Source organism: Anopheles coluzzii, chromosome 3 (genome assembly GCF_943734685.1).
Source record: "Anopheles coluzzii chromosome 3, AcolN3, whole genome shotgun sequence".
Lineage (NCBI taxonomy): Eukaryota > Metazoa > Arthropoda > Insecta > Diptera > Culicidae > Anopheles > Anopheles coluzzii.
In genome coordinates this window covers 65,952,427-65,977,877 of record NC_064671.1, presented here as the reverse complement: position 1 = coordinate 65,977,877, position 25,451 = coordinate 65,952,427, and the positions used below count along the sequence as shown (strand labels likewise).

Here is a 25,451-nt window from a genome sequence, read left to right as displayed (position 1 = left end):
ATGTCGCTTGCATGAACCTTCCATGGTAATTTCGCTTGAACATGGAAAGGGCGTCGTCGTCTTTTCGATCGTCATGGTGCTCTTTTTCTGTGTCTTATTTGTAACAGATTTGGCATTTATATGGCCAAAAACCTAGACCTAGACATTCGCAATAGCGTAACAAAAATATCACGTCTTTACTCGTTTCCCTACCACACGCTCCTCGCAATCTATGACCTTTTGAATGAACCATTCGTGGTGGTGGTTTCGATTCAAAAACTTTTTTTCAATGTGACGAAGAAAACACTCGCGCAGCTCCAATGTCCGTAATGCTTCGCACGGGCAAGGTGGATGACATTTGGTACAGAGCGCATCGGGCATGGGTGTGTCTATGGTTTATAGCTGGCGCGCGTTCGCTTCAGACACTGAATTTGATGATCGTTTGGCATATGATTAATTTGTTTACCCGCGTACTGACCGATGCGGTGTGCCAAGTTGGACCCACAGAAAGAGAGGCAGAGAGTGAAAGGCAGGTAAATGCACTTTCAATTCTCGCAACCACCAACGGGCCCCGAGAGTTCTACTGAAATTCCGTAACGCAAACACAAACCCGCTGCTGCTCGGATATATGAGTTGCTAACGAGACTGTCCGACGACTGTCGGGTGTGTCTGTGATGGCGTTTCCCCCCGTGTTTTTTTAAGTGATCTGAATTTAGAAGGTTTCATGGGCGAAATCAAAACCCCCAGCACTGCCGTGTGATTCGTGTGCCGAAAAATGGCACCTATGAAGGTCACTTCTGGTCCGACTGGCTAAAGCTTGTTGAGGTTTCTCTTCATTTTGTTACACCGGTTTATTTATTGCTGTTTTTTTAGCAACAGCAACAAAAACAGACGAACAACACACAAGTTGCAGAATTTAATTCCTGATTTTTTTTACACAAAACAGTGGCTCTTGAATTGGCCGGCTCACATTTCGACACTGCCGGAGGAATGTGGTTAATTAAAATCATAATTAAACGAGCGCAACAACTGGCGCTGCTGCTGCTGCTGCTGGTGCTGAGCTAAGTTTTTCGTGTCCCAATCGTTTTGTAATCTTAATTAGCGCATTTGCCAGTAATGCCAGTGAAAGCATTACATAAAGTTAGCTCATACTTTTACCTTCTTCACTGCCACAATGGCGTTCTAATGTGGATATTGCTCTTTGATTGGTTCTAATGGTTTCTAAACGTTCATTCTGGTTTGATTACTTTTATTCCCCAGTGCCAATCATTAAACTAAACGTTTCACAACCTTCTCAAAGCAATAGATCGTTCCCTTTTTTATGGTCTCTATCATTCAAAGGAAAGGAATATATAAAAAAACACAACCGTCAGGTTTTATCACGCCAACCGAATCTCAGTGACGTTGTTGTGGGGCGATAAAATCAAACGAAACACTCTCGCGCTCTCTTTGCCACCTTTGCCAACCAGTTTTCCGCCACCGTCAGCAATCAAAATGGTAAGTTTCATGTTTTATGACATTATCAAACGTCTCGATGGATCGCCCCAAAAACACGGTAAACATAGTGACAGTGAACTTTGCAGCCACTGGGAATCAACGTCACTTGCAGACACTCACACAGTAGCTCGATGAAACTGACAGCAGCAGCAGCAGCAGCAGCAGTAGGCCCAATCGACAGCAATCAGTGCAGACGCAATCAGATCTTCGATAATTTGCTTCAATTGGAATTTATTGTCATTCGGCAGCGCACTCGGGGAGCCTTGGTGGTGTGCTGCTGGCTGTGAATTCCATCAGGTTGCAGCAGCAGTAGGAGCAGCAGCAGTAAAACAATCGCAAACGACGAACTGACACCGAAATCGGGCCGAAACGTTGAACTCCCAAAGCGTTAGAGGAAGGTCACCGTCGGGCGTTTTTTTTTTTTTTTTTTTTTTGGGAGTTAGGATTGAAAAAGATTTTGTTTCCCAAGGCCTAAGCAGCGAGAGAGTAATTTGCATCAATTTTAGGAAGTGTGCGTGCTGTGAAAACCCACAATCATACGAGTGGCCAAGCTACAAGACTACATTGTCAGCGCAAACTCTATCATGCAAACGTCAAGATCGTCGCCCCCAAATGATTGTTTAAATATTTTTACGACCTTTTTGTCACTAATCCGACCCATTAATAGGCTCAAAACATGATTATGCAACACTTGTACCATAGATAGATAGAGAGAAACAGGCAGAAGGTAAGCTACATCTATCATGATGGTGTTGCTTTGTCTGTGCGTGTGTTATGGCTGGTTTTTCTCGTTTTTCCTACTCTCGTGTGTGTACTGCTGTTGCTGCTGCTGCTGTCATCGATACTGTGTCACCTATCCACGCAGACAGACCCAAGGTAAGCACCGTTGTTGGAAGAAGGTGAAGACAAGAGAAAAAGCCGACCCACCACCGGGGCTAAACAGACACAACCGGGGAGGAAAATGGGTCACTGTCTTAGGGGGCCAAAAAACCGGCCCTCAGACCCCCTTGTATGGATCTCGTATGATTTTCCACCACCGTATTTTCGCATGCTTGTTGTCCGCAAAAAGGGAACAAAACACACCACCCTAGCAGCAGCAGCAGCAGCACACAGCCAACAACGAAACAACGTACAGGGAAACCGTTAAGCTTCTCCCTCTTCTCTCTCTAGTCCCATCGAGACGAGACTGATGAGATGTGGAACGAGTTGTTCCACCTTTGCTTATGCATCTTTCGTGCGTTCGCGTGTTGTTACGCGGCGACTAACTCGTGCAAAAAAAAAACGGTACGCAAAGAAAAAAAAAAAGGCAAAAGGAAAAACTGGGAGAGCAGCGCATACATGGACAGGACAAGTTCAACCACCAAAAGGGGGAGGATGTGTGGAGGATTTGCGTTTGTTATAAAGAGAAGATCGGCGGTGCAAAACAGTATTTATTGTACATTCAAACCAGTACTTGTTACTAAAGTATCATTATATTTACAAAGCATTCCTAATGTATGTAAAGCATCTTTGTTTCTACCAACACATGAACTCTTTAAGCAGTGTAACCTTAAAGCAATCAATCGATCAAAACGACCCCCTTTTCTGTGTGCAGACGTCCAGACGACAAGTAATGGTACCGCTAAAGTGTGCACACTCTTATCAAAGTTGACCATCAAACACGGGAGAGAATGAATTTCGCCCATTTCTTTCACCTGATATACACATCCACACGCATGCACACATTTGCCCTGGTAAAAACATGCAAACCCATCACAACCATTACTGTTGTGGCGAATAGTGAGGCAACGAGCGAGCGAGCTGCTGGTGTTGCTGCACATGTGCTGCTGTGTCGGTGTTTGAAGATGAAAGACACATAGCCGTTGCATAATCAATGGGAGACTTGTTTTGCTTTTAACTTGCGAAAAAGACGAAACAGATGGAAAAGAGAGAAAAACTACAAGTACATCGGAGGTATGGAAGTTGTTTTCCCTGTTCCTGTCGGACCGACCATTGGCAGAACGAGGTAACTACGTCGGTTTCGCAACCGTTGCGCATCCGCTTCCACTTCATCCTCGTGGAATGTATTCTCTCTTGGGAGTGATCCCACTTTCCGACCACCCGTTAATTGCTGTGGAAAGACTGTAGCATGTTTTGTTAAAAATGTAATAAGTTTGTTATAGTGGTGTGAGAACTGAGTAAGAATCACGTAAGAAAGGATTATTTGAATCATATAAGTGAATATCCATGAATACACAGGAGAGTAGAATATTCACTCATCTTAGCGAGCGGAATCAGAGTAAAAGAGTGATTGTAACGAGTTGACTCTTCAACCCAAAATAAATCCTTTTACTGCTCCCGTGTAATTGCACTCACTCTCTACACTGTCTAGCGATTCACTTTTTGTGACTCAGCGGTCAATGAGTCACTCTTGTGGGATTCAACTCACTCACTCTTCGCGCCGGGTAGCGAATCATTATTTTTATGATTTCGTTTATTTAGAGTGAATCACATGTTGCAACAAAGAGTTAGTGAGATGAGTTATGAATTTAAAAAATCATGACAACTCGTTGGAACCTAGTTGGATCCATAAATTCATTTTCGGCCCTCAATTAACTAACACCAACTCAGTGCACATATTTGTAATAAATTTAACTTAATACACAAAGTTTATATGATTCTAAATGATGCATGATTCACGAAAGTGAGTATTTACAATCTGAGAAAAGAAATTCACTATTCGATGTAGAAAATTAAAGATTTGGGGATTTGTTTAGTGTACTATTTTGTTCTCTTTCTTCAAAGAATGAGTTGAAGCTTCCCTAAAGCTACTCTTCGTGTTTGAAAAGATTGAAAAGATTGAGTTACTCTCATTTCAAATTTGGTATACTTCAGGACCCGTAAGTTACACAATGAATATAAAACAAAAGAGCTAACAAGGAGCAGCTTCTTTTAAATAAAGCCATTCTAAACTCGGAGCACTTCACTCAAATCTCCTGCATTCGCGATACACAAAAACAACAAAGACTATTGAACGTCAAACGCGTTTTACCGGCACACCTCTGTAACACCCCGTACACCTCATCGTTTTGCCTACGTAAGGCCCAAACGCCTTTGGCCAGAATTTAAAACAGGTTCCGGTGTCACGAGATTCGCAACATCAGACAAACAACAAGCACGTCTCACTTCTTCTCTCTTCTCGTGATTAAGCTCCCAGATGGTTTTCTGCAGACACAAATTCCGCATCAAAACTGCAAGGACAACTTTTAGAGGTCCTCTTGGTCCAGCGTCTTGACGGTGGTGGTGTTCGCACAGAACAAGCAGCAATCAAACCGAACCAATAAACTTGTCTACGGTTCTCGCGCCAGAGCTAGAGAACTATAAAAAAACAAACCCATTACATTTAATTTAATAACGCAAAGTCCCGGCTCTAGTAAGACCACACACCCGGAGACACTCCCGCAAATCAAGAACACACCCAGTTGGAGGTAAAAGTTTTAAGCTTGCCTTCCTGTTTCTTGGTCGCCGACCAGCGATGTTTGGTAAAGTCAATTTTAAGAAATAGAGAAACAAAATATTGAACAGCAGCTACAAAACATTTGGGATCGATTTGCCAGTTCCGAGATGCAAAAGAGGAACATGCACAGGCGATGGAAAGAGAGTGTGTCGTAAAATACCGTTTCCATAAATTGTTCACCTCGTGGAACCGTCCCCTTGGGGGAAAACGAAACTCTTTAACGATGTTGCCAGGTTGCCCGCTTCTCTTTCCTCCCATCACCTTTCCCTTTGTAGGCAATGAGGAACGGGACCACTGCGAGTTTGTTCTTTGCACCTGAGAGAACGGAACGCGCAGCGCTTGGCAACATTTGTTCGATCCATTCGCATATTGTACGGTGTTGTGAGTGGTGCACTGTTGTTGCTGGCTGGTGTGCTACTCGCTGCTGCTTAACCGGAATAATTGTTGCTAACTTTGTGCAGATGCTATTTATTGCAGTGCGCAACGAAACAAAACCATCTTGCACCAGGGGCGGGATCGGTAGAGTAAAATAAATAAAATAATGCTAACACCCCAATGCCATGCCCTGGTGTACCACTAGACGTCACATAATTTTGTTCAGACAGGAGGGTATTGGAGAAGAGATAAAGAGCGCCCCGTCGATATGTTGATGTATATGGAAATTGTTTTACACCCAGCCTCTCCCTCGGTATAATGGTTCTTCCCACGGGATGGGTTAATGAGTGAACAAGTTTTATCAATTTTTAACTTGCTTCAGGTTGAATGCTACAACAACTTCATACATATCCAATCACAAATTGTATTTCGCAAAGCAAAAAATTATTTTAAACACTCAAAATGAGTTTCATCCTCCTTCCTTCCTTATTATTCTTGAAATTTCTAAAAAAGGCAACAATGTACGCATGCTGGTTGCTCAGGTGCATAATAAAACCCATACCGTTTGCTACAAGCCCGCACAAAAAACCATGTCACTCAAGGCAACAAGAGGCAACATTACACACCCATTTGTCCCTCGGAACACTTCCACGACGACCGATGCGGGCTTAGAAGTGCACTCAGAACGGTAAAGGCAACAAACAACCAACCAGCGACCAATAGCAGCATCAGCAAAAACATCCTTACCCGGAATGTGTTCCGGTAATTATGGCGGTGTGTGTCCTGTGCATAAAATTAAATCTTCGTTCCACCCCGTTCGCACTGTTTTGGCACGCAATACAACAACAACAACATAAAAAACAAGACCCTGATGCCCTGTACCTTCGCTCGATCGATAAGGGCCCACACATAAGGGGTGGTCTCGTTACGTTACGGGGTCCATATCATCTTTTGTCGTCATACATCATTTCTTTTTCCTTCCTTTTGGCGACATGGAACATGGTTGAAAAGCGACCGCGAGGAAATGGGCAATCAATCACGCGGCCATTTTCCGCCAACCGGATGGAAAAACTGAAACGCGATCATCAACAGTAATGGGTAACTTTCGTTGCTGTCGTTCATATGTTTATTACATGCTTCATTCTAATGGAAACAGTGGAAATTTAGGAAACATTTTTTAAAATAATAATTAGAGCTACATCGAAGAGAAATTTTAAAATATGCTGCTAGTAACCATTCTGATATATTTTTTAAACACAAAAATGGCAATTTATGAAAGGCTTTTAAATTGTTTGCCACATCATCTATTCTGTCATTTCACACTGCCCGAATGTGATGTGTTCTTAACCGGTGCACCGGTTGTGTTGTATAATGAAACTGTCCAAATGATTGAACGAAGGAAAAAAGAGACTGATCGAGCAAAATACCACACGTTCTTTCGTTCGTTTGTTCGTTCATGAATATTCACAGCTCAACTTTTTTCCATAAACATACAAAAAGCACTCACAAAAAGGTAACAGTAACCACAGATAAGGTGGTAACAGCAGTCACTGGTGAGCGAGTACTGTACCATGCGAAAAAATATTGTTGTTGGCACTGTGTGAGAGAAGAGCTACATTGCTGCAGTGGCATGTTCCGCGGACCATCCATCCAGTGTGGAAAACTACCATCCATCATACTCCTCTCAAAAGCCATTTTACACCCGCAATTTTTGAACAATAAGTAGCAGTGGAAAATTGAACGCAAAAACAACGCCATGTTCACCTATTTTCTTGTTGCTTTCTAAATGCTTCTGAAGGGTGAAAGGTTTCATATTTCCAAGCCGTAATAGGAAACGCCATTTTCCGTTTATTTTTCTTCCCAAAAAAAAACAAGCACACACTACAGTAAAACACCAACCAAATATCGATCGTATGATCGAGCTACAATAACAAAAAAAACAACTAAACCATTTTAAAATTCATTAGTCAAGTGTCACATGTCGAGCAGTCTCCGCGAGCCGCGCACAACAACACAACACATGATGAATGAATTTCACTTCATGTCAACCACCTCCCCTTTTTGACCTTCACCCTAAACCGGCGATGGGGTTCTGTCCCTTTCTGTTGCGTATTATTTGATGTTAAATGAGACTTATTTTTACTTCTTCCCGAATAACGATCATCATCATCGTTACTTACGAAAAGGGCAAAACTGACAATGAACTGACGCCGCAGGTGTGATACACCATGAAGCAAATTTGGCGCGTTTTTGTTCATTCAAAAATTAAACCCAATACAATCATCTGATCGTCATCATCATCGGTTCCATTCTTTTTTTCCCCCGCCCCGTTGCCTACCGATAGTGTGGAGTGGTGGTAATGGGCATTGTGTTTTTGGCGCTTCCCAAAAGACATAATTGAAAAAGTCACGTCAGCCACCACCACGATGGGGCTTTCACTTTTTGACACTTTATTTTAGTCAGGCACACAACAGCACACACGTTAGCGCAAAATGCTAAAAATGCTGCTGTCCCGAATGACCATCGCCGCGGGTGCTTTTACACCATTGTGAATGCGCGTGTAAAAGGAGGTCGCGCGTAAGTATTAAAAAGTAACAAAGGATGAGAATAGAATAGGGTGAGAAACAATGGCCGATGAGATAGGAGAAAGAGAGCCCCATTTAGATCTATTCGCTTTTTTCCGGGTAGAGAGCTCGGGTTTTGATGTTATTTACGAGCATTAGAAGACCATGGCTCTTCTAATCACTTTTCTTTGGAAAATAAGGATGGTTTTTTGGTGGTGAAATCAGCTATTAAGAAGATTGCTGCTTTCATTGTGCTTTTCTTCTGAGTGAGCTTTTGTTGTTGTCCGAGTTTGATAGTTCTTTTCAGAGCTGCCACCGTCATACCAAGATAAGACAAATCGTGCTCCAATAAAACAGGTTCCAGAACTGCTATTCGGTGACACTTACCTAAAAAGAAAAGAAAAGAAAAACAAAGCTTTAGAAAACATGTCAACTGTAAAATCAAAAATACAATCCAATTCCTCTCTCCTGTGATATTTGATATGTGTGTTCGAGCTTTTCAATAAAATGTTTATAGAACCAGACATTTCCGCCAACCACCAGAGTGCTTAATTCCGTTATGAGGCCTGCGGATAAAAAAATCCCGCAACATTAAACAGGAACTGGCTCGGCATGGAAATGGACAGGAAAAGGTAACACACCACAGGCACACAAAATAGGGGCGGAAATTGTAAAACGATCCATTTCCCAGGCACAGAACCACGCCACCACACCGCCACCGCGTGATCCCGTGATTCGAGCTGATCATGGCAGGCAGGAGGGTAGCATTAAGAGCGGCGACATAAACGATCATCCTCATGCCTCATCCAATCATCACCACCACACCACTCCACAACACCATTTTTTCTCGCTCTCAATAAAGGGAGATGAAGCAGAAAAAGGCAACAAAATCGCGCACCAGACATACCGTCAACATCAGCTGATCGGGCGCCCAGCTCTCTACGTGGGGTTGTGTCGATTGTGTTGTGTGACGCGCAAATCATCAAAAAATTACCAACCGATCGATAATTGGTGCAATCAACGGCGCACTCACACATAGAGGAACGTGCACTGGAATACTAAACACACCACACTAACCCTTCGAGAGGCAGTGGAAACATTACTGTTACTGGTTTTTGAACAAATTGTGATACATTTTGTTACAGCTTGCCATTAACTGAACGAATTTTCTCCCTTTTTTGCTTCGCATAGCGTATTGCTTCCAACAAGTGTAGCAAAAGGAACCCCCAGAAGCTGGGCTTGAGGGGTGGGATTCACGGTCAAAATGGAATCGATTACTAACGAGAACGTACACGATCCATCCGGTAAGGGATGGGAGGTGCAATGATCGGGAGAGAATGATTTCAAAACATACTTCATCAGAACATACTCTCCCCCGTTTTACCGCTCACACACACTGCTGTGGCGGACCCTTCAAAATACAACAGGGAACGAACGGACTGACACACACACACCCTTTGCTTAATTCATCTAACCCAGTTACGGGCACTGGGCACGGGCAAACGCGGGAAGAGGAGCGCCACGAAAGGGCACGCGGGGAGAGTATAAATTGCAGCTTCATTAAATTTACAGTTAGCATGTAATTACGCCAATTAAGCGCGGGCCAATACTCGATGCTTGCTTCTTCTTTTTTCGACATTTGTGTACCATAATTTAACGTTGGCAAATGGCAGGGCGAAGTGGGTGGGTGAGTGGATGGTGGTGGGGATAAGACTGATTAAAGGTGGGTTAACGCAAAAAATGAAGGGAAGATTAATAAAATTAAGCCAAAACAGAAGAGTTTGCTGGTGAAACACAACGTTGTTGTGTATTGATTATGTTTCGTTGCAATTTAATATGTTTATACTGGGTAATTGAGGTTGAAGTTTATTGGATGTACGTGAGCGAGCAGAAATCGTTCAAGTATGACGTCATGTGACGTCATGTTTACGGATAATTTTTATCTGACTGTCTGTTTATCCATCCTGTTGACAGCTGACGTGTCAAAAATGACATGTAAAAAAGAAGGTTTCAGTTCTTCCACATGATTTTCAACACGTCTCAAGCTAGATTGAGTTTGACAGTTGTTTAAAGTGTGTGGAAAAACATTCATACGCACTGCAATTTTAAAATGATGCCTATGCATCATTTGGCAGCTGTTGAAAAACATCTTTCTAGTGGTAAATACACTGTTTTCCGGTTCAGTTTCAAATGTGAACGACATTATTTAACAATCGCGCGAACCTGACTTGGCAAACTCTGTATTAATTGTTTATTTCTTCAGTATGATTTTCAACACTTCAATGGTCTTTTGCCATCGTTTTTTTTTATCGGGGTTTGAAGCCGGATCTCATCTCTCTTCGACAGTTGAAATGTTGAAAATCATGCTGAAGAAATTGAAAATTATTTTGATGAAAATGAAACATCACAGTGATGTGGAATAACTTCTCGCACGCAGTGAAAAACAATGTTTGCATTCGGAAGTAACTAGCAAAACCCTGTAAGTCCAAATCAATTCCCGTTTGCTACGTTCGTCTGTACTGAAGAAAGGTTGAGTTGCACGTCGAATGAATCAACATTTATTCAATTACATTTTATTTTATATTAACTTGTACAGATCGGAGGTGCTTGTGTATAAGTTCTTAAACCTTTAAACAAAGGTATTCCATGTCTTTTCCAATGGACTTTCCTTTTTTAGACATCCCTTTAAAAGCCACTCAACTCCTAATACACCTAACTACATAAGCAGTAAATAAACCGCTCTTGTTTGCATTACGTTTAATTAAGCACCCATTTGTGCTGTTGCAACCAGTGCCGCTTCATAAACCAAACAAATCTTGCTTGATTTGTACACATACACACAAACCCGCAAATGGTATTAATTATTCAGACCATTACTTCCTACCTTTTAGCTAGGCATTTGTTTCGCTGAAGTTTACCCCCAAAAAAAGGGTCCGTGTACACACTTCGCTTCCGAAAACAACCAAAAGTACTATTAACATACAAATAAAGCTCGCAAAAGTAAAGCCATTCGCCACAAAAACGAAACGAAACCAAAAAGCTCGCAAAACTGCAGAAAGCCAAAAAAGGGAAACACCGAGAGTAAATTAAAAATAATTCCCAATGATCATGTTTTGTTGATGGCACGCTTTTGCAGCCTGGCCGCCAATTCCACCACGGCAAATGCGAAGTCCCAAAGCTGCCCATCAAAACGCAAACCGGAAGTTACTACTCGGGGTGCCGCCGCACGGCAGTGCTGCTTCTGGGGCGTTCGCGTTTTGGGGGACGAAGGTGGTGAGTTTAAATTTTATGTTTTGCTCCAGTAAACTCTGGCCAGTTTTGCTAGGTTCGGTTGCCGTTTTGTTTTTACTTTTGCGTATTGTTGCTCCGCCCGGAATGTAATTTTTGCTTTCTTTGGTGCCCATAATGGGCCAAAAAAGAAGCGACTCAAGCACATTCACACACGGTTAATACGCGATCGGGAAATGAGTGCAAAACAGGCGCCTATTGAACTTTTAACCCCGTTTTCTTTTTCTACTGGGCATGGTAATTATCTGGCGGTGGGTTTGCGAAAAATCGCACCGGAAGGAAAATGAGTCTTCCGACCGGTCGACTTGGGTGGTGGTGTTGTGTGCGCAAAAACACCAGAAAAACGGCATCCTGATGATAACGATCATAATCAGTAGATAATGAAGTTGGCACACAAAAAAAGGGCAGCCGGAAGGGTTTGATGGTCTACCTTTGCTTATTTTTGTAGTATCGTTTATTGCGCTTTTCCATCCCTGTTGAGTACTTTGAAACGTTTCTTTATGAAAGAGCAATGCACTGTATCGTTTAGAAACATCTGGAACTTTTGATCCACATGCAGCGCCCTCTGGAAGGTATATAGACTGTTAGGACTTTGTGGTTATTTTTAATTTACATTTAAATTAACCTTACTTCACCAGCCAGTAAGTGGAACAATTTCAATTTCTTGCTTCTAATACACAACTTAAGCTTCTCATGTGAAAGTAAGTATATTCGTTTCAAACAAAAACCTTAAGCGGTATTACATTTCCAAAGTTCCTTGAGCAAGTGTTTATAAAACCACGTGCTAGGCGTGAAAACGCGCGAAGGGCAATGGAGCAACGGGCTCTTCGAAAACCGCGTTTTGTATTTCCGTTTGCTTGACATTTTCCCCGTTTTCTTGGAAATTCATACGACCGAATAAAAGGGACCGCGCGCCAAAGTAATTGGATCGGGTGGTAACGGTGAAAACAACACTCTTCCCACCAACCCAGAAAGCTGTGTCTGTTACGCTACGAAATCACGTTTACGGTAACACCACGTGCCGCGCGCACAGCACCAAACACCACCACTCTGTGATGACTAATTCGATCTCGATCAGCGTGCAGAGGGCGCGCGCGTAAACAAATCAATCACAAGTGACACATTCGCGTCTACGCGTGCGTAACTTAAGGCCGAACACACCTTCCTGTCCCGAGACAAACCCACCTGGTGTGGGGTTGTTTTCCATAGGAAAATCTCTTTCGCTTAATTTCCATCTACTGCTCCAACAGAGAGTATGGCAGGGTGCCGCCAATCAGTGATGTGGTGTCTGAGTTTAAACTAATTTGCTGTGGACCCACCCAAAGCTATTCCTAATTTGTACGCTCAGCACCACCTGGGACACCTTAACTGAGAGCTGCGCTAAAAAGGGGACAGGCACCGCGCGTAACATCAAGATCAATGAAAACGCAGGCGGGAAAATCAGCGATAAAAACGCTGACGAAATCCGCACCGTCTCAGGTGTGATGAGGGCATTAAAACCACAGTGAGCGCAGCAGCACACTCATCATAAACTCTCAACTAACCAAGCGCTTATTTTACACAATCACGTCGCACTTTTACTTTGTCCAGCTAACATTGCAACTAACCCGGGAGAGTAAGCCCCCTATCGAATATCGTGCCCACCGTACTGCTCCACACCCAAAAAGAATAACGCGATAGCATTGCCTCTGTTTCTTGTTGGGAACGTGTTGGGGGACACCAAAAACGGGGTGAACCGACCAACACACCAAACGTGAGCGCAGCACGCAGATGCGGTTACCAGGCGCGCGCGTGCGCTCGTGTTTCGTTGTTGTCATGCCCACAACACACAGCCCAAGTGCAACTTGGATCGCCTGTACACACGCTCGTACCACTTGGCAGCAACCTTGACATTAGAATCCGGGTTAGAGCGAGCCGTTGGAGCAGTTGTGCGAGCAGAAATAAAACAGAAAAAAACTAGTATCAATTACCACTTCTGGTACCACGGAGTCTTCTGAACGGTTAGAAGGGGCCACAAGGAGTACCAACAAGCGCGAAAAAAGTGAAGTGTGTGTCTGTGTTCTAGAGAAGGAAACAAACCTTCAACAAGGTACTAACGCGAACGGACGAGGCAGTAGGCAACACTTCCAAAAGCAAACGCCATCCAAACCGTCAACCCCCGCCGTTGTTACCTTGGGACCGTTTTGAGTTGCCAACGGAGCAAAGATGTCCATCATCAGGTGTTAGAGGAGGCCTGGTATGCTCTTAATCTTTCTTTCCAGTTGCTTTGCAACAACAAAACTCTGGTCAGTCGCCCTGTCAACAGAACCAACTGAGTCCGTTGATGGCTCCCCGGGCCGACTACAAAACATGGGCAACTTTCAACGACCAGTCAGTGTCCCTTGTCAGTTGCCAAAAGTTGGTGTAAACTCACATGTAGAGCAGCGTATTTAACATCCATCGAACAGAGATTATTTGTAGCCACTCCACAAAAACACTACTGCTGCTGAAATTTTATTTGACAGGCCACGAACACAACAAGCCATTCCACCACAACCCTCGAAAGAGAGAGAGAGCAATTGTACGTAATATTTGTGAGGTGCTGAAAAGCTACCACACAAACGATATCCCCCCCTCTTTCACAAGAGTCTTCCACCGGGTTACACATGTGTGAGTAGGTCAAAATGACGAGAGCCTGCCACCACTCTCCCCTTAGCATATCTAGGCGACACGAGACTCTGCTCGGTTCCGTGTGTCTGTCTGTCGCGGTCACTAGGCGCAAGTAGTAAAACCGATTGCAACATCAGCTGTCAAAGCTGTTGCTGCTAACGCGAGACGAACGAATACAACCGGCACACAGTAGAAAGACGCGCGCTCATGCATGCAACCGCATCATCATCATCATCACCATCATCGGGTGCTGGCACCATCAGCTGTGAACCTAAATTAAACTCAAGTCAAACCGGTCAGCTGTCAGTGTGATAGAGCGTAAATGCATCGGAGCCGACCTCACCAGCAGTCCGGACCGGACACACACCGAGGCGAAAATGACAGCTTGAATAATTTCAATCGGTAGTCGGTATACTGACACATACAGGGCTTTTTGCTTAGCGACCGGAATAATGGCGGCCTAAAATTTGGGAATTGATAGCTGGTTGCAATTAAAACTGTATCTCACGCATAGTAAAATTCCTGTATGCTAAACATTTCTGCTTAACATATTTGCACACTTTGTAGCTCCTGACGTCATACAACTCCCGTTGATGTCGTGCATGTCGGCGCCTACTGCTGAACGAATGTGACAGTTCCTTGGCGACGGCGAATGATAATTAACGAAACCCAGTTTCGTACGCGAGTGCCCCCTTCTCTAGGCAGCATGTGTTTCAGGGTCGGCCACGGTATTTCCCTTGAACCAGCGTGTGTGTGCTCAAGAGATCCGGGCAGCAGCACCCGGCAGCAGCAGCACAACCAACTTCAGGTGGGTGTCTCTAATCGTATGACAAACAGAATGCAAAGCACTGGAACTCTGTGTGGGTGAAGACCACACTGCTGCCACAGCCAGGGTTGTGTTGTCGAGGTGGCGCTGGAGTTAATCGTGGATAAATCAATTTTTATCCTATAGAGCGGGGTTGTTTGGTTTGTGCTGAGGCCCACGCTGCTCTTTTATCTTTGTCTGTGTATCTCCAACGAAGTCATCACTCTTCCTTCGTACACGGCGGCATTCAAGTGTAAACCTTGGAGCGATGATATTTTCAACATCGATGAGCTTATCTAATGCTCCTTCTTCGCTTACATCTCTATAAGCAATTGGCAGTTGATCACCTTCAATCGATGGTTGTCACCCGAGGGGACATAACTACAACCGACCGTGGACCTTTGACAGATATATAGTATTGATTTGAGGTTGGGAGTAGTGAGTTGATTCAGTGGTACAATCTAAGGGACGTGTTACAGAAAAGTAGATTTCCAGCAATTAATCATCGTTAGTGAGTGTTCGCTGTAGAGCACGTCCGCGCGTTATTAACGTTCGAGTGACGCCTTTACTCCCACACACTGGTTGCAATATACGCTAAGGCTTTAAAGTGCCGTTCAGTATGCAAAAAGAGGACAATCCATCATACAGTGTAAACGAGAGTTTGGTCCCTTTTACTGCACAATTTGCAACATTAAAAACGGCACTTACTTAAAGTTACTGTGACCATTATACAGCATTTCGTCTTCGCCTTAAATGTGCTTTGAAGAAGCTGATTTATTCACACTCGAGAAATTTATGCACGATTCAATCATATCCCTTTTGAACTTACGCACCGATGAGCGCATCGTGTTTGCGCGAGTGGAGCCATGCTGTGTTTTAGAGCTCTCCTTCTCCCACAGAGGTATCTGAGTAACGTGCTTTCGAACACAGGTTCGAAAACAGTTATACACTTGCCCATTCACTTGACATTTAAATGACGAAGGTAAGATAAGCGCCCATTTACATTCGAGGATTTACAGCACAAGCAGGTCCGCAGTAGGTCGCTGTGGGGACCGACCGAGCCGATGAATTAAATGAAACAATTGTTAAACTATATTTCGTCTGCATCTCAAAACAGATCAAAGCCATGTCAACAAGCAATAGAATTATGATACCGAGAAACCAATTGTGTGCCTCACGCACTAGCCGATTGATCCTGTACCTTGTAGTGTGTCGTCTTCATTGTTGAAACGGCGTTTTTGAAAATTCCGGATGTCCTAACATAAACCCCAATGGAAAGATTTCTTTGGAGAAAACGAAACCAAAAATCGTACCCCACAGCTCGATCATCCGCCAATCCATCACCATTCGAGGAAAAGGTTTCCGTTCCGGCACAATGGAATGACTGACGTTTTACGGGTAAATATTTGATCCTCAAACGTTCCCTCTACCGATTTTTCGGTGTTTGAAGAATCATAAGCTAACGCTTCCCATCGTTCCACATCGACATCCATCTCCAGACAGGCAGCGCACATCATCGCTCCATGACGCTTTTCCTCCCAAAAAAAAACGAAACCTTGAAAGATTAATTTAAAATTTGTTGCACTCTGTCGCCCACCGCGAGGATGTTTTGTTCTTCTTCTTTTTGGTTCACTCTTCCTCATCCTGCACATTTCTCCCGACAAACCCGTCTCTTCTACCTTGTATCGAAAGGTATTGTAGTCACAAAGAATGGGTATTTACATTTTCGTTTTCCTGCTGGCACCCTCTTGATCGTCCTTCCACTGAATTCACATCCTACGGTGGGACATTCTACACAGTGGGAAGGTGTTCACATGCACAGTAAGAGAGAGAGGTGGACAAGCGGATGCACCAATATTTGCACAGTATCCGTTGGTGCTGCCGCTGGAGATGTTCTTCTTCGTGGAATCTTCGCTCGTTTCCGACCGAAATGTGTCTTCTCGGGACGTATCTCGACTGTAAGGCTGGGTGAGCGCGCGCACATTCTCGCCTACCCTCACGCCCTGCTGCTTGCTTTCTCCTTAAAACACGCAGAAGGGCTTTACATTGTAAATAAAAACGGGCCCTCTCTTACATCATTCAACATTCTGGCGAGTTTTTTGAACCCGACATTCCCTTCTTTCTTTCTTTTTGGGGCAATTCATCGTTACCTGTTCTTGTACCCTTTTAGTCGTCTTTCTTGCATGAGGCGCGCGCTCTGTTGGAATTTTTCCCGACAAAAGCGAAATATGATCGAGTGATGATGCTTTATGACAGTTTCGGGCTGCCTTTGAAGAGTTACTTCTCACGTTTTTTGATGCAAAACGCGCAACAAAACGGAGCTGCATTCAATTCAGCTTCCATTAAATGGAATGGAAAAGAGCATTTGCGACTCAAACCTGCACTAAGAAATGTGCAACATTATCTGTCTAGTTTTGCGCTTAAAAAACCAAAAAACAACAAGGGCTATTATACAGTATCGAAGCAATGAAACCAAATCAAAAATTATTTTTATCGCCCCGACTTTGAAGGTTAGCGGAAGCACGTCGATAGACGTCAACAACAAAGCATTGCACGTCAACAACAAAGCAGCAAAACACTTTTCCTTCCGTCGTTCCCTTGGTCTAAGAGCCTTTTTCTAAATGATTTTTTTGGTAAAAAGAAAACGAATCTTCGTGACCATTGCGCAGCGGACCACAGGCGAGTGTATACTACCAATATCTTCCCGCAGGGCTATGGCACACACCAAGGAAAGCGTAGCACGTGCGGTCAAACCATAACACATAGCTTCCGTCACCGTGCACGGGCTGGCTGGAAAAGTGCAGCAGTTGCGCGACCTTCCCCCGCTGTGTGTGTGTGAGTTTGCAAATTTATAAGAAGCTTCGCTCCTTCCTTTTCTCCTTACAGTCAGGGCGGCAGTGAGTTGGCATACTGCAAACAACCAACTTCGCTTCGAATACATGCGCGCCGAGGCATTATGCAAACACAGGCGCGCGCGCGCGGAGGAAAAACAACACTGAGTGTTCGCGTAATCTCTATCCACGATGACCGTCGTGTGTGCAGAAACAACCGGACAAGAGCACAGAAGCTCTCCTCTTTACACTAGAGCTTTCTAGGGGTGCAGATAATTCATAATGCAGATTTTCTCCCACTCTTTTCCTCCCCGGAAGAGGCCATTGTGGGGTGGTTCGTTTTGTATCCAAATGCATTTCTCTCCCGGAACCGTATTGCATTAGGTAGCAGCACCAAGCGACGACCCAAGGACAACACAACAATTGTGATTCATTAGTGGCATCGGCGCTTTTAAGGGTGCAATTAATTCAACACACCGACGACGATGACCACGAGGCTTTTGTAGCCTGTGGAGATGGTTGTGCGTCTTGTTTTTGAAAGTACCGTTTTAATAATTTAACAAATGAATAATGCCAATTAGGCAAAGGGAAAAATTGCACCGAAAAACAGAGGGGCCTATGTCGCATTGTGTGTGGCCAAAATTATAATCCAATCTACAAAAAATAAGAAGATGAAAAACAAATGTAATTGCAATTATAATCGTTCTTTTCAATGCAGCGTTGTCGGTGACGTACACAAAGCTTTCCCGCTTTTATGGCCACGCGCCACCAACCGAGTGATCTGCATCGCGGAAGGAACGACGACGTCGACGACAAAGACAGTTGTTCCCCATCTGTTTTGCTTAGTGCTAAATCCTCTCAGACGGAACACACAATCACGGATGGTGGTGGTTCCAGGCCGATGATGCACGCGCGTTTCTCCCCCGCGGGAAGTGGTGCCGTTCTAGTTGTGGTAAACAAAATAATTAACCTTCACGCGCGCAATTCTTTCCTAGGGTATGGCATACACATGCCATCTTTCTTACCCACCAAGCGCATTGTTGTGGGACATTAAAGGGAGACTGACTTTCTGTCAAAGAGAATGGAAACGCGTTGGAAAACAGACGCTGTGCGCGCCTAGTTCTACTTTAAAGGTTTGAAAGTGGTATTGGCGGCAATAAACAAATCCACCAAGCATTGTGGTTGTCCCTCCCATAGTATAAAGGGCACGTTTTGCCTTGTTCCGGATAGAAATAGTTGTCGACCATGCCCCGTTTCTCGTCTAGTAGTACGTTATGCTACGACGGCTCCAACTCCATTAGCCCACACTGTAGAACGTGACTCCTGTCCGTACACGTTCGTGTTGCGTTTCTTTGGGATTTGCCCTAGTTGCAAACACAGACGCGGGACAACAGCGCGAAAAACAATACCCGATCTCTCCCGGCTGGCTGGTTTGTCCGGTTGACATTGTGCTCAGCTGGATGGAACACTGACTTTCCGGTTTTTTCGAGCGCTGATGAGAAGGAGGCAAGGTTCTTGTCCGCTCGTGGAACTTGCCGCGCGCACGCGATCACAAATCAGCGAAGCACGCACTTGCAGAGGAACTCGAATATCTCTCGGCACTCTAGTGCTGGGGAGGGCTCTAGAATGAACGAACGAACGAGATCATGATCACCGCAAACACCCGGAACAGCACACCACCACCCACCACGCGGATCAGGTAACACACACAAACTGCATGTGAAAACACATGTGACAGTTTTGTAAATGAAGCTTAAGTCGTTGCAGTTAGATATAGCGGTCGGTCTGATCGGCAAGCTACTCTGGGGAGGGAGACCAGTGGCACACCTTTAATTGAAGGTTTCGATAGCAGAAACGAGTTTCTCTTGTCCCGGAAAAGCAGACACCTGTAGTACCAGTAGAAGCCGCCCGACGGACAGCTATGGTAATCACTTACTAGTGCTACCTAGAGCACACGCTGTTGGTATAGCGTCACCCGAGAGCGTTACTTCCAGAAACAGTCACTTAAGGTGCTGCCAATTTCCCAATGTTACGGTTGTTGTTTTCGGTTGAACACTTACCTGTAAGTAGAAGGCAAAAAAAAGAAAGAAAGAAAGCGATTAGCATGATGTTGTACCTCGACATATGACAGATAGATCCAGAAGAATATAGGCAATCGACATTGGAATTAATATTTAATGAAGCAGAGACGTGGATTCAATCAATCGATGACAAGAATCATATGAAATTGGATATTCAAAGAATTGGAATACACCTGTCCCACCTTGCTTTTGAGGTTCAAGCGCACGTTCCTTTCTTTTCCAGACTAGTTCTCCATTATCATTAACAGACGATGTTGAAATGTTGAAATCGTTATTGATTGGTTGAGTTCTAAATGATCTTACAGCGCTTATCACACTTCGATTCAGTTGATTTCAAGCTTCACTGGCATCAGTTTGGTTTAAAGTGCACTACCATAAAGGCTACATGAGGTGTAGTCGTCGTGATAATGATCTTGCTTTTGTTGTACTACTCGCTCTTTCTCTGTCACATCGCAGCTGCACACGAATATCCCGGCAGATGTACAGAGCCTCCCACCAATAGGACCTCCATACATGAGATGTGCGACAACTATGATGAAACGATAAGTAACAGCACCAACAACGAGTGGTACCTATACCCAGTCGACTACGAACCGCACCATGAGAAGGGCTATCCGCCGGATACATTCTTCCGGATCGGCGGCATAGACTGGCGGTGTATCGATCTTGTGGTACGATGTGCAAATCGTACCCGGCTTCAGCTGACACTGCGGTGTCAGAATGTGAGCGTGGTGTACTACGTGGATCTGGTACAATCCTACCAGGACAATAGCCGTTGCTGCCAAGTTCAGCTAAAGATGAGCCCGGATATGAGCGAAAAGTGTAACGTCGAGCAGGTGGGCTACGAGGTCTGGGGCCATGCCTCACGGTTACTGTTCGTGCAGATGTGCAACAACATGCTGCACCAGGAGCGTTACGTCGAACGGTACTGGCTGTTCGTATCGCGCGATCAAAACGCATCGGAAGTAGAGCGTTCTCTACAGATGCTGCTTAAGCACTACCGATTCTTACGGTTGAACGCATCTTCGGCGTCACCCATCCACAAGGACACTGCGTGCGATTGTGCCATTTTCGATCGGTACTTCGAAAAGCGGATGCACTGCAACACACCGATGTTCGATCAATCGTTGGGCGCTAAAAGCATGGAATCGGTTCGTCGCAAGAAGTTGCACTTGCACTACACGAAAAACGTAGTCATCGCCGTTCCCAAGTTTGTGGTGTACATCGTGCAAGGTGTTGCAGTGCTTGCTGGACTCTTATTTGTGGTGTTCATACTGCGACGCCATGAGGAATATGAGCTGTGATTTTGCAACGAACTGAAGATGCGCTGAAAAGCCTGAGAACTTTCGTTTTCATGGGAACGCCATCGTTCTACCGAATTCCCTCTTCGTTGTGGCTTATTTTTCAGAACTTTCCTCCCATCCGTGCAGACCGATCTCGAATACGATTTTCTCACGCGGTCTCTTTTAGCGCAGAGGGAAACATCTCTTGCAATAGCTATAATAACACAAAAACATACTAACCATTATTGCAATCTGATGCGCTCCCATCATCGATCGGACGTGCAAAGAATCGATACAACTGTGTATGTGAATGTTTGTGTGAAAAAACTGCCGCGTCAGCAAGAAATGGAAGTTGAATCCGTGAGCCAAACCGGACTGAGAAATGGGATTTTATGGTCGCTTTATTATTGTGCTCGGGTTGAACGTTCTGAAGTAGACCGTCTGGATGGACCAGACACGTTCGCAAGATCAAACGGTTTTTAGGGATAGTAAGACAATATTATTACATATTTCGTTGGGAAGATAAATGGGGCAGGAATAATACAGTATTGTAGAATATGATATGAAAATGAAGTTAAATAAATTCAAATTAATAAGCAGCTTCTATTGTTCATACATTCCGCTTAACAAAAGGTGGATCGAATTGGTCGGCCAAATCACAGAATTTCATTTGTTTCGTAAAGTGTGTGAAGGTGAAAAATGTATTCCAGGAAAAACATTTCCCTACCGCTTTGCAGCAGCAACAATCCGAATCCGTCATGCTCGACGAAAAGCTGCTTTGCTTGCTGTCCATTTGTCAGCTGCCCGTTCCAGCCGAACCGAAACGTCGGTCGGCGGCGGCGGAGACTGCACACAGTTGTGTCTTTCTCCTTTGATGTGCCTTTTCCACCGACACCACGTAACGGGACCAGCGGCTAACCCTCCCCCCAGATTCGGGGGAAAATTTCCACTGGGAAAATTCAGCTCATTGCAGACCGCAGGCACGTTACATACACACACAGCTGCCCTTGCTTTACCCGACGAGTTTCTCCAAGTAGCGGACCTTACAGCACACGGCGAGAAAAATCGGGACACTTGGAAAGGTCTCGTGCTTCTTCCTCTAGTCAGTGGGGGGGAGTTTTGCGGGTGGAAAATGACATTACGATGATGCGCGCAACCGTTCCACACCAGACACAGCACAGCTGCTGCTACTGCAGCTTCGAAGCGGCAAAAGATTATCGAGCATCGGTGCTCAATCCCCAAAGCAGCGAGTGAGTCTCTCAACCGTAAAACACTTCCCACAACAAATGGTTGTGCCGTTTTCTTCGCCTTCTTTTTTACTTTTCAATTTGTGAAGCTTGCAAAGGGAAAGTTTAACACACAGACGGAACAGACGGAATGGGATAACTTCCAGCGCAAACTCCAACGATCACTTCAATTCGAGAGACAGATTTTTTTGTTCTGTGAGTGTAAAATAACAAACACATATTTTACACCATTCAAGAAAGGTTTGAGTTCTATCGTTCCATAACGGATGGGGGAAAATTGTGCTACAATTTACCGGGAATGCTGAAAAAACAAACAACTCCACAGGTCGAAGAATGTAGATCGTGAGATTGTTTTGCGCGCCCGAATGGAAGGGAAAGAAGTATATACAAAAAACTCGGAGAGAAGAGGCGCATAATCTACCGGAGCGTGGAAAATTGTCTTTTTTTCAGTCTCATAAACAAGGCCTCAAAAAACCTGAAGCAGAGCTCAAGCGCAGCTCATCTGGGCTTTAACAATTTCTGCACCATAATCCATGGAAAGTGTGTTAATAGTTTCTCGCCCTTTCGAATCGATCAATATCGCTTTTTTTTAGCAACCTTAAACTAACAACATCATCATCATCAGCTTGACATGCGTTGATCACGTCATGTAGGGTTCGTCGCCTACACAATACTTACGCTACTAAACCGCCGAGAAATGCGACCGGGCCGCCACCGATGAGCCGGATTTTCCTGTGACAGGAATCGAACAGCGACGGCCGGGCGTGGGGCGGCGACGAAGCGTGGCTGTGCAGTCCCACCACGCCACCACCGCCCGCTCCCGGCCCATGTCCGATCAGATGTGCCGGTGAGCGAAGCATCGCCTTCAAACGTTCGCGCAACTTGCTCAACCGGAAGAGCGTATCCTCCAGCGTTGTCGTCCTTGCCCCCTTGTCGCCAACGCGTCCCACCCGCACGCGCGCGCACAAACAGCCACGCACAACCCTTTAAATGATAGGATCCGGGAACGACAGGCGAGACGGTGGGTCGAGACAGACACAGAAGGAAGCACAGCTCCTCGGCTACTTGTACTAGCAGCCGTCACACGTCACGCGTAACGTTTTGGTGAGGAAACTTTTCTTTCTATTTCATTTAAAACTTTCACAAACACAACCAATCTGCTGCAAGGATGCGCCCCGCACGATGTTCGCGCGCTGTTGTCTCGCAGATCAAAACGTGTCGGGAAGGGAAGGTTGTAGGTGGATAAAAGGGGGGATATGATGGTGTGTTAAAACAAAGCACATGAGCAGCAAAACAAATACTTTAAAAAAAACGCCCTCCTCTACAACAAACAGAAAGAACTACAACACTTATCACACAACCACCACTACGACGACACACGGGGAGGGTTTCCTGCCTTCATCCTGGTTTTCGCGTTGACTACTACGATACGATCAAGCGAGCGATGGGTGAAGATTTCTTTTTCAATTTCTTTTGCTTTCTTTTGCTTATTTTCACCCCACTTTCACTCTTGGATTCAATTGATTTATACTTTTCTTCTTTTTCTTCTTCTTCTCTTGCACGATCACTCACGGAACTGTTGCTGAGGGTGCTGCTGTGGTTATAGTTGAAAAAACAAAGGAAAGATGATTACTAATTTATCGCAAAGGAAATGAGAACAGAACGCGTACGGAAATTGCACTTTGAAAAAGTTTTGTTTTGTCTTGTTTTGATTTGAGTTTTTGTTGGTTTTTGTTTTGCCAAGGAACGACGGATTGTGTTGAGCGGCACGTGTTGGTTTTTTTATTTTCATTCAGACTTTTTTTTCTTTTCTCTTCTCTTCACTTCTTAATTACTATCACCTTCACATTTCTCACTTTTTTGTATCTTTTTTTGTACAATTTTATAATAATTATTGAGTTTTTTTTGTAGTTCTATTTGATTTTAATCATTTTTCACTTGCACTTTTTTCCTTAAACCAACTTCCAACTACCATATATGTATAATAAAGACAATAGAAAACAAAAGAAACACACACACACAAAAACCACATTAAAAGCTGTCCAGGGGGGGAACGAAAGTGAAAATAGGATGCAAAGCGAACAATTAAAGGCAAAAACGTACAGAGCACGCAAACAAAACAACAAACACTAGAGAATAGAAACGATAACAAAGGTGAAAAACGCAGAGAAGTAGTAAAAACACCGACAAAAACACTATCGAAAACGCGCGTTCAATTGTACGTTTCTCCATCACTTTCCAATTCCCAGAGAGCCACGTGTGTGTGTGTGCGTGCTGAAGGAGTCTTTACAATTATTCGTAAAAATGAATGAAACTTGGATTTGGATAAAGCTATGGTACACGCGGTAGGAACAAAAAATGAGAAATTAAATGGCAAATTATATCACACCCCATATCACTGTAACTGCCGAGAGAGTGAGATAGTGATAGCCCCCGCCACAACAACGCATTATTTCCATTCAATGCAGTTTATCGTTTCTTAACTCATCGCATTTTACGTCTTGCACCGGGGCTGGGAGGGCGGTGACCACCAACACAATCTGGCAGGCGCGTCTATTGTTTTGGTTTGAGTTGCAGTTTCACCTACGGCTTGGATATGACACACATCATCCCGGTTGCACACCACACGGTGATGTTTCCACGTCTTCCTAAAGACGAAGCAAGACGTTTGACGTACGAGAGGGAGAGCTGGCTTTACGCCACTTATCTCCGTCCCCATCAGAACCGGCGGTGCTGCGATGCAGCAGCGGGGCAGAGCACTTTTTATCGATTGTTACGCAGTCGCCCCCGGTCCGAAAGACACACTTTCGCACTTACAAAATTGCACCTACCTTCCCCCATACATTGTTTTACATTTTATATCCTTCGCGAGTTTGCCGTCCTTTGGCTCCAAGTGTATTGAACGTAAATTGGTTTCCCTTCCCCCATTTAGCCATACGCGACCTCACCTAAAGTGACGGAGGCACGGGGACGAGAGGCGATTTAAAAGCGTTGTTCTACTAAGGAACCATTTTCCATCACTGTTTTGCACTGTATGTCACGAAGCAGTGCTTCACAAGAGGAGAAACGCAGCGAATAGCACTTTTACCATGCAAAACGGCCTTTGCATCGATCGAAAGTGGGGAGGAGAATGAGATTGCAACATAATATGCGCGCACCGTTGAAGGAAGAGTGCTTTTGTTGTGCTGTTTGTTTTCACTTTCAAAATGGGAAGCCTTTCCTTTCGTGCATCGAGCAAGGAGAGCAGCCTTCGTTTGATCTGATTGCATAAGTGTGCAAGTAAAAGCAATGACTTTTCGAATGAAAACATTCTCATGAAGCTTTGCTTTGCGCGTGATGGTCTACTTGCAAAACCG

At 44.5% G+C, this 25,451-nt stretch overlaps 1 protein-coding gene across 10 annotated transcripts in view; it reads right to left on the bottom strand.

The window, feature by feature from the left end:
• Window positions 1–25,451, bottom strand: part of LOC120958923 (MOB kinase activator-like 2) — a 111,808-nt gene that overhangs the window by 36,516 nt on the left and 49,841 nt on the right. For 3 of the 10 annotated variants that reach the window (XM_040381999.2, XM_040382001.2, XM_040382003.2), the window contains exon 2: window positions 22,774–23,689. The exons of 5 other annotated variants lie outside the window; for them this stretch is intronic. In XM_040381999.2, coding sequence (XP_040237933.1) covers window positions 22,774–22,955 — 182 coding nt within the window. In that variant the 5' untranslated portion in view covers window positions 22,956–23,689. The remainder of the gene's footprint in view (window positions 1–22,773; window positions 23,690–25,451) is intronic. 2 more of the 10 variants (XM_040382000.2, XM_040382002.2) reach the window with 1 other exon arrangement.